This window comes from Psittacula echo (genome assembly GCF_963264785.1).
Source record: "Psittacula echo genome assembly, chromosome: 21".
Classification (NCBI taxonomy): Eukaryota; Metazoa; Chordata; class Aves; order Psittaciformes; family Psittacidae; genus Psittacula; species Psittacula echo.
Window position 1 is genome coordinate 4,831,804 of NC_137757.1, and position 10,094 is coordinate 4,841,897.

Here is a 10,094-nt window from a genome sequence, read left to right on the forward strand (position 1 = left end):
ACTCTCCCATCCAGCCAGTGGAGCATGGATCGAGTTGGAAGCTCAAGCCTGAGTCTGGTCCCTTCCCTGCCTTGGGTGGGTGAAGGTCAGGAGCCCAGAGCAGATGGGGCTGTTCTCCCAACGCTTGGACCACTGGTGGTGAACAGCGTGGTCCTGAAGAGCACACACAGCCCCTCACAGAGGGGGAAGAGGCTGCGCTGTCCTGGGATGCAGCCATGAAAGCGCTTGCAGAGCCCTCTTGACACCTCAGCCTATGGGTCTGGCACAGGAGGACTACTGCCCGTCAGCCTTGACGTGGTCCCCAATCATCCTCCTGTGGTAGGTGGCCAGGAAGATGTCGTTGTCTCGGGGGCAGTCGTGGTGGCAGGAGCACATCTTGATGAACATCATCTTGCGCTGGAAGAAGTCCCCCTCGGGGCAGCGGAACTCCACCTCCACTGTGCTGGTGACGTACGGGGTGCAGCAGCGCCCGTCCGTGCAGCTCCCACAGAACCTGGGCCGGTAGGAACGGGAGCTGGTGCAGCCTGAGAACTCAAAGTGGAGGCTCTGGCGGGGCTTTGGGGTCCGCACGCACTTCCTCCCCTTCTAGGGAGAGAGCAGACGGGTTAACAAGGACGTGATGGTCAGATGAACCATTGAATAGTTTGGGTTGGAAGGGACCTTAAAATCACCCAGTTCCAACCCCTGCCATGGGCAGGGACGCCTTCCACTAGAGCAGCTTGCTCCAAGCCCCTGTGTCCAACCTGGCCTTGAACACTGCCAGGGATGGAGCATTCCCAACTTCCTTGGGCAACCTGCATGAAGGGTCCACCTAGGCCTGTGCTCCATCATCAATAGCGAGTGTGAGCACAGAGCCTCACACCCCACAAGCACCCACTTAGGTACCCCCTGGCATTCCTGTCCCCAAGCCCGGTACCTTGGTTTTGTCCACAGGGAGGTCGCAGGGCCGGACCATGCAGAGCCGGGTCTCCTTCTCCAGGCGGCACTGGGGGTTGTTGTTGGTCACCCGTGCAGAGATGCCCATGCCGCAGCTCTTGGAGCAGGCGCTCCACTCCGTGGTCTGCACCAAGCAGTTCTCCTGCAGGTTATTCAGCTCTGGCTTGTGTGCTGCATCCTCCCTGAAAACTGAGCCGCAAGGCAAGGATCAGCGCTTGGGACAGTGTGTGGGATGCTCCCAGCTTGATGTAGCTCTTGAGGAACAGCAGCAAAGGGCTGGTCCACCCCATGAGCTGCTCTGATGAAGGATGCAGCCAAGTGTGGGCACGTTTCCTACCACATCCCAGCTGCAGCATCAGAAGGCGCGTGAACCTCCCCGCAGCATCACTGAGGTCTCACCTTGATGCAGCTGGAGTTGAGCACTTGCTACTCACACAGAGAGAGCAGCCACCACCAGCCCCAAGTCAGAGCCGCAACCCAAAGGCACTTTGGATCCATCCCCCGTCCCCATCCCCTGCACCCACCACTCACCCGCCATGGCTGTGTCCAAGCGGTTCTCCTCGCCGCCCTCCGCACAGACCCACTCCTCGCAGCACTTGTTGCGGAGCTTGACCCGCCGCGGGTTGGGGCACTCGGGGGACGGCAGGCGCAGGTCATCGGAGCAGAGCGGGATGCAGCCGATGGCGCCGTCCATGCAGATGCACTGCAGCTTGCAGCTGGGCTGGAAGCTCTCCCCATTGTGGTAGATCTTGCCCAGCAGGTCACACGTTGCACCCTCGTGAGCTGCGGGAAGAAGGAAAGGAGCTGAGGAGATGCCAGGGCAGGTTTAGATGGAGCTGAGGAACAATTCCTGCCCCAGAGGGTGCTCAGGCATTGGAACAGGCTGCCCAGGGCAGGGCTGCAGTCACCAGCCCTGAAAGTGTTCACACCCCGTGGAGACAAGGCCTCAGTGCCATGGGTTGGTGGTGGCCTTGGCAGTGCTGGGAATGGTTGGACTGGATGAGCTTAAAGCTCTTTTCCAACCTGGTTGATTCTATGTCTAAAGGTACCCACAGAAGGGAAGTAACGCTCTGGTTTATGACCTCTTTGGCTCCTCTGTGATGTGCGAGTCTCTTCTTCCTTCCGGCCACAGCTTCTTTGACTTCCCTCTGTTCCCATCTCCAGCTCTCCCGTCCCCAGCCCTCCTGCAGCCGTTCGCTCCTTCCCAATCCAACTTCAATGAGCAAAACAAGGAACCACCACAACCTCCGACACCAGGAGCCATCTGCAGCCCATGGGCACCAGCAGCGCTCACAAGTTCTTACATCCAGAGCAGCCCGAATTCTTCAGTGGAAGTTTTCCAGCCAAAACCTTGTATTTGATTGAGAGTTTTGCAGGCCCAGATCAATGTCAGGGATGTTTCCCAAGGGAAACAAGGGAAGTGTTTCAGTTGGCTATCAAAGATTTCCTTTAGGCTCTCACAAGAGCTCAACCAAAATCCCTGTCGGACTGTATCCACGGGGGAAGCTGTTTGCTTGGGCAATTATTATAGACACTATAAAGACTGAGATGAAACCTTTTGATATCATGGAAGTGGGAAGTTTTGATGCATTTCAATAACTCCTGACAAGTTTTGTAAGGATATATTTTGTTATTTCTTCTGGTTTTTGTCTTTTCAGCCTGCAATGTTGCAATCTCAGTGGTTCACGGGACAGAAATCCTGCTTTTGGCCACTTCTCCTCAACTTGCTGACGCTTGCAATCCTGACCCTTACAAAACAAACCTCTATTGGGAAGTTCCCAACATGAAGGATTCTTGGCTGCTTGTAGGGGCTTACCAGGAAACCCGATCTATTTTCGCCTTAGTCCTGCTCACCCGTGGAATACTGTCTCAGGCAGAAAGTGTTTGGAGCAAACAAGGAGCAAGAGCCTCTTTCCATCCCACCTACTCCTTGAGGGGACACAAATCCTTCCAGGCTGCTGCCGCTGTGGTTCTAACCAGAGTTGGACCTCGACTTGCAACTCTTTTCAATGCCATTGGGATAAAAATACCCCCGAGCTCCTACTTAGAAGTCCCAAAGCCTCACTTTTTCCATGGAAATGGAAGCCATCTGCTTTCCGTCTCCGCAACCATTCATGCTTATTTTTAAAGCCTCTCTCAGTGTTTTCTAGCCCTGTCCCTTCCCAGTGAACTGGTTGTGCTGTTCTCCCAGCCCAGAACAGCCTGCTCAGGGCTCTGGTCTGTTTTCAAACCTCAACCCTTCCATCAGGCCCTTCCTTACCCTTCAATGACCTCACTTTCCCCTCGACCTGATCCAATTAAAGCACCAAGATGGATTGCGCCAGTGGAATGGGACAGCTCCTTATTTACCAGCCCCGCTGGGCACCTCCCGTCCCGCCAAGGAGACTTTTGCCCTTTTCCGCAGGGATTATGGCAGAGTTCCCATTGCTGAGCTCTGCCAGCTCCCTGCTTCCACCCAGGCCACCCGAACACCCTCAGGCTCTCGTGCTCCAGACTTCCTACAGGATCGTATTTACCTTCCTGATACTCCAAGGTCTCTGCAGGAAGGGAAGGATTCATTTGTGATGGAATGCTGCTTACTGAGATAACATTAAACAGACACAGCAGTTTTCACCCCGATGGTTCCCTTCCTATCTCTTCTGGTGTGAGCTTTGTGATCATCCCCAACCTAGAATCTCATCCCATGACACCTGAACACTGCTCTGCTCCTTTCTGCTCCCATCACATCTGATTTCTCTACCTGTGAGTACTCTCTTCACTGTTCAGAGGCATTGATCCCTCCCTGTATTTGATTCAGCATTCATAGAATCCCAGCCTGGTTTGGGTTGAAGGGACCTTAAAGCTCCTCCAGCTCCAACCCCTGCCATGGGCAGGGACACCTTCCACTGGAGCAGCTTGCTCCAAGCCCCTGTGTCCAACCTGGCCTTGAACACTGCCAGGGATGGGGCAGCCACAATTCCATCCCCATCTTCCACGGGATTGGTGTGGACACCACAAAAATACCACCCAAGCACATTATGGCCCAAACCCTCCATCCAGTTTAGGGAGACATCCCGGTCTGTGTCCACCTGGGATTTCTGCCATGAAAACCTTCATTCCTCATTTAAAGGCAGGAGGGGCAGTTGTGGTCTTTAAGTCTGACTTTCAAACAGGAGGGATATGGGGGGGGGATCTCCCTAAATCTTTGTTTCAGACCCTGTGTCATGGAGAACACGAATCGCTTCTATTAGAAAGGGGCCCAGTCTTCATGTGGAGTCTGAGGTGGAGCCTGCTCCACGCTCCTGAGTAAGTTGTTCCAGTGATTTAACCACCTTCACTCTGCAAACAAACACCTCATTTCCAGTCTGCACCAGGCAGTCAACAGCTTACACCCACTGGATGTTATCCCACCTACATCCACCTCCCTCAGCTCCGATCGTCAGCTCCCAGGTTTATCCATGCTCACACAAGGGAGCTCATGGGCCTTCTAAAGATCACAGTACCTGGGCAAGGAAAACTCAACAACTTCCCAGAACTTCTCCTAGGCACCTTCTCCAAGCTAAACTCATCATTTAGAGTCAAAACCCAAACATATGTGACTCCAGAGGTGCCCCATGCAGGGGCCGATCGCTTCCCAGTGTGCTCATGTTGGCTTTCCAGCCTTGGTTTTGAACAGGCAGTGGGAGACCCAGGAGATCATCGGGGGTTTTCCTCTACACTGAAATCATTTTTGCACGCTTTAAAACCAGCAACTGAACAAACCAGACACAGAGCAACCGGATTTTCCTTTGCTGGCTGAAAAGAGGCAGCAGCAGAGAAAATGGCTCTATTGAGACGAGCTCTTAAGCAGAAGCTCTTCCCTGTGAGGGTGCTGAGGCGCTGGCACAGGGTGCCCAGAGAAGCTGTGGCTGCCCCATCCCTGGCAGTGTTCAAGGCCAGGTTGGACACAGGGGCTTGGAGCAAGCTGCTCCAGTGGAAGGGGTCCCTGCCTGTGGCAGGGCTTGGAGCTGGAGGAGCTTTAAGGTCCCTTCCAATCCAAACCATTCCCTGATTCCTTGCTGTGTATTTACCAGGCTCACTGCTACATCCACACTCTTTTTGCTCAGCTGTTCTCAACCACATGGCTCTTGCATTGAAGCACTGAGTGCAAACACCAATCCCCAGTGCAAGGTGGGGAGATTTGCTTAGAACCAACACTTCCCAGCCCAAGTCCAGCCTGGAGGCACTCCCCCACAGGCACTATGGGACCAGAGGATGTCTCCTACCAACTTCAGAGGGCCAAAGGAGCATCCCAAACCCCACTTGGGCCTTTGGCGAGCAGGAAGCGGGTTGTGTGTGTGTGTGTTGGTATCAGGGAGCCTGCTGGCTGCCGGGGCTCTGCTCGGGTGCTGCGGGATGAAGCTCCGAGCGCCGCAGGGGGCTCCCCGAGGTCGCGGTGACCCCGCTCTCACCTAAGCAGATCCCGCTGCCTCTGTGGATGTTGGCGAAGTCGCAGTAGAGTCCCTTGTGATGGTCGCAGGGCTGCCGCAGGGAGCAGAGCTCGCCCAGCTGCCTGGCGCACACCTTGCAGCAACCGCAGGCATCCAAGACGTGGCTGGTGCCGGCGGGGCACCGCGCGGGCTGGGAGGGACACCGGCATGGGTACGGGCAGGGCTGTGGCTCTACCTGCAGGGCAAACAAGGCATGGAGAGAATGAGTCTTCCGCAAGGCAGCCGGGCAGGGGAGTAGGAAACAAGATCCTGCTGCAAGCAACATGGGGAGAGGTGGGGAGAGCCTCACCCCCCTCCTGCTGCAGCTCCCAGGGCTGAGCTCCTCCTCATCCCCAACCCATTGAGGCTCAAGGGAAAATAACCCCCAAAGGTGGCTCTGGGAAGCCATGGCCAAAGCAAACAGAACAAGCAGAGGCTTGGATCCCCAGTGTGACTCAGCCCCCTGCTTCCCTGGAAGCAAGGAAATAGGAGTTATTGTCAGGAAGCAAGTCCCAGCTCTTACATAGGAGGAGAAGACATCAAAGACTGGAGCAGCATCATTACGCCCATCTGAAGGTGGAGAATTGAGGTGTGTGGTGAAAGGACTTGCCCAAAGTCCTTTTAGCAGTGCCAAAACCCGATCCTAAAGCTCCAAGTCCTGTTTTGCCCCTGGATCCCATCCTTCCTTGGCTATTCCCAGAGGTGCGTCCCCTCCTCTCCCCTTTGCAGAGGGGACAGCTGCCCTCGGGACCTTGTGGATCTGCTTCTGCCCACTTGTGAGGTTTTGGAAGTGCTGGGCACCTCCTGACACCCAGCGTGGGCTTCATGGCACTTGAGATGCTAAACAGAGCTCAGGCTCTGGCTGAGGAGGGTGAGCTTCTCCCGGGGTGCTTCAAACACTCCCGTAACTCCCTCTGCAGCATCTTCATCCTGAGCCAGCCTGGATCAGACCCAGCCTCAGCGCTGGATGTGCCAAGGTGTAAAAGCACGACTAGGAAGGGTGCAGAGCACACGGTTCCTAAACAAAGACCTCCCCAAAGCATCCAGATGCCAGCCCTGGCCTGGTTTTCTGTGCAGTTTCTGCCCATTAACAGCCTCCAGGTAGCTCAGGGGGCACAAGAGCACTGCTCTGATGCTGCACCCAACCTGCGGGCAGATACACCCCTTGCACATAGATGATGCCAGCAAACCCCTTTGAGATCCTGCCTTACTGTGAGCTGGGTGAGGAGGGAAGCATCCAACAGGGCAGAACCTCACAGCTCCATCAGCAAGAGCCAGGCAGGGAGAGGGGCTTTTCCAGGCAGCTGGAACGAGCCTGAGGGCAGCCAGGGGAGAAACCAGGAACCAAGGTCAAACAACCATGTTGCTACAGCTCTGTTTGCACTCGTTACGTCCCATCCAGCCCCTGCTTGTGAAACAGCTTCCTTGGATATTGTGTTTGTCACCAATAACAGCAGGAAAGCTTTCCCAGCTGTTTTGGCTGTTGCTCCAAGCAGCTGCTCTGCCTTGAGCTCACGTGGGATCAGGAGATGCCAACTGCTTTGTTCTGCAGCAACAACCAGCACAGTGCAGTGCCGGACGGGGACCAGCCAGAACCTTAACTCACAAATCAGCGTCATCGAATCCCAGACTGGTTTGGGTTGGAAGGGACCTTAAAGCTCCTGCAGCTCCAACCCCTGCCATGGGCAGGGACCCCTTCCACTGGAGCAGCTTGCTCCAAGCCCCTGTGTCCAACCTGGCCTTGGACACTGCCAGGGATGATCCTCCCAGAGTCTCACCCTGCTCAGTGGGAATCAGCAGGCACTCCAAGCACAAAGGCTGTTGGAAGCCAGCCCTTCCTGCCTGTATCCCAGCTGCTCCCAGAGCCGCTTGGTGGGAGCCGGCACATCACTGGGATCAGCTCCCGAGCACAGAGGGCATTAAAAGCCACTAAAACACAGCAGTGCTTTCCTACTGCGCTTCATGCGGGCAATCACGGCAGCTTCCAAAAGGATGTGTTATTCAACCACGGATGAGAGAGAGGGGGATGTCCCTCACACAGGACCTATATTAAGATGCAATCCATGCACTTGAAAAAACTAAGGACGAGCAGCATTTTCCAATGCAGCGTCAGCCACAGGCCATATAAAGAGTCCCTCTCAAAATAGCCCTGCTACTGAAAACCAAGCCAAAACAGCCTCTCTCAGGATAACAGGGAATGCAACAGAGTCAATCCCAGCCGGGTTTTCCTTCTCACCTTCAGTAATCATTGCTGGTGCTGTCTTTTTCCTTTAATAACTCACCACGGGAACTTGACCACCGGGTTTTACCCCCTGTTCACTTCCTCCTTATATCACAGCTGCTTGAAAAGCATCTGGACCCAGATCTCCACCATACTGGAGACCTGCTGAGTGACTGCACCCAACCTGCCAGCAGATCCATGGCTTAAAAGGCCCAATTCCCCTGTATCCTTATGGCATTCCCAGACTTCCCAGTGCAGACGCGCCTCTTCCTCACCCGGTCCACCGGCCCCAGGGTGTGCTGCAGCTCCTGGTTTTATTGCTGAGCAAAGTCAGCTCCTCCTATTTATAACCCCTGCTCCAGGCCCAAGAGAGGAGGGAATGAACTGAGCTCACAGGGAGCACGGGAGAGCTGCCTGCAGAGGGGAGCTCCTGCAGCTGGGGACAGTCAATGCTGAGCCAGGTTCCAGGAGTTCCCTGTTACTGAGGTGGTTCCCACAGCAGTTTCAAATAGGATAAATAAGGACACGGAGCTACTGGAGCAAGGCCACAGGGATGCTGTGAGAGCTGGAGCGGTTCACTGTAGCCTCGACCCTGTGTCTGTTGAGGTTCACAGACCAGAACCAGTGTTAGAGATCAAGGTGATGGGATAAGAAGTGCTGACGCCTGGAATATCGGCTCCTCTGCTCCCGGCTCTGCTGGCAGCTCTCCTATCGATTCCCCACGTGTGGATCTGCCGCTCCCAGGAGCGGTGGCCAAGCCACAGTGGGAGTGAAACCATCTGCCTGGAGGATTCCCTTGCCTGTGCTCTGTGCATGCTCTCCTCCATCAGCTCCCAGGTCCCATCTGCTCTGCAGACAAGACGCAACAAGCTTCCTCCCAGCTGCCAGCACCAACCCCAGTTACCTGGGGGGGAAGAAGGGAGAGCGTTCTTCCTGCTTCACACTCACACAAACCTCTTCCCTCTGCTCCTCAGGAAGGCAGCAGTGGGGGGGGGCAGGAGCTCACACCATTCGGTGTCACTTCTGTGCCATTGTCAGGGCTTCTCTTTCCTGACAATGTCCACAGGAGCCCAGGGAACCAGCCGAGGCCAAACCAAAGAGGATTTGGGCTCGTGACTGCATTCAAAGGGCTGTGAAAGGAGAGGCCTGGAGCAGAGCTGGCTGTGCACAAAGAGCTCCGGGAGCCAGGGCTGAGCGCTGCAAGGTACAAGTAACACCATGAACACGTCACTGGTTCCCTCTCACACTGCAGGGCTGGCAGCAGATGGAGCAGCCAAGACCCAGCTCTCCCTCCATCCCAGGCTCTCAAGTCACCTTCCTGAGGCTGCTGCACAGCACCCTGTTAGGAGAGACAAGAACCACTGCCCCCATGGCACAGACGTGCCCAGGCTGACCTGAGCGTACCTCCAGCAACCCTGGTCCTGCTCTCAGCTCTGAGCAGCACAGGGCCAGGATGAGCAGCTCAATCCCCTTGCTTGAGCCCCTGAACACCCCTCGCAGAGCTCAAAGACAGGGAAAAGCTCCATTTTCACTGGCTCAGTGTGAGGAACACAAGGACCACCCCAGCTGCAGGGGTTACCTTGGCTGGAGGCAGCACTGGGCCCCAGGACACCTTTCCTGGCAGGAAAGGAGCTGGCACATGCCAAGCGCTGCCAGGAGCAATGCCCCAAGCAGGTGTTTACTGCACGTGTCAGCAAACAACCCCTGCAAGGCACTGTGCCCCTATGAACCCACTTCCTCACCCATCCAAAAGGCACTCACTGCAATTGAGGTCCATTCGTGATTGCAGCCATGTCCCTGCTCTTACAGGCACTGAAACAGCACACAAAAGTCCTAAGCAGAATCAGCTGGAAAGGCTGCATCCCCTCGGGATGCCTGGTTTTGGGAGCACACAGGTGGGTTCAGTGGCAGCAGGGGATGGTGCTGGTAAGGAGCTGGGATACGAGGCTTTTATTCCTTGCAGTGGCATAAACTCAGTGACTTCACTCCCTCTGTTCTCCCCCTTGTAAACCAGGGCTGGCTTCCAGCAGCCACGAGTGGAGCGACACCAACTCCATCCACATCTGCCAAGAGCTCTGAGATCCAGGGGCTGATGCAGGGCTGCTCTCAGGACCCTGCAGAGGGGCAGGCGGCAGCTGAAAGCATCCACATGCATCAAAGCAAGGAGCTGCTGCCGCGCAGTACGTACCCAGCCAGGAGCGAGCAGGAGGATGCACAGGGTCCAGGTCGGGGTCCCCCGGCTACCGGGCATGCCGAGCCGAGCCGAGGATCCAGGCTGCCGGCGGGCTCGCTCCTTCTCCTCCGAGCTCCTCCTCTCCCTTTGGAGCAAGGCGCGCACCAGCTCCTCTTTAAATAGGCTGCGGGGGGGGGCGGGCCCCGCGCTTGAGTGACAGCCTGGGGAGCAGGAGGCTTGGGTGCAAGGGGACGGCCCGAATTCCCGGGAATAGGAGCGGGTCCGTGATGCGCGGGCACTCTCCAAGTGGGTAAAG

The 10,094-nt window shown here is 56.0% G+C and overlaps 1 protein-coding gene across 1 annotated transcript; it reads right to left on the reverse strand.

The window, feature by feature from the left end:
• Positions 1-273: 273 nt before the first annotated feature.
• Positions 274-9,856, reverse strand: LOC308228712 (CCN family member 2-like; the record flags this gene model as incomplete). Its single annotated transcript, XM_080632168.1, has 5 exons — positions 274-585; positions 917-1,125; positions 1,468-1,719; positions 5,367-5,580; positions 9,794-9,856. 5 exons carry the CDS (start codon positions 9,854-9,856, stop codon positions 274-276), a joined length of 1,050 nt encoding a protein of 349 aa, XP_080488294.1.
• Positions 9,857-10,094: the final 238 nt, after the last annotated feature.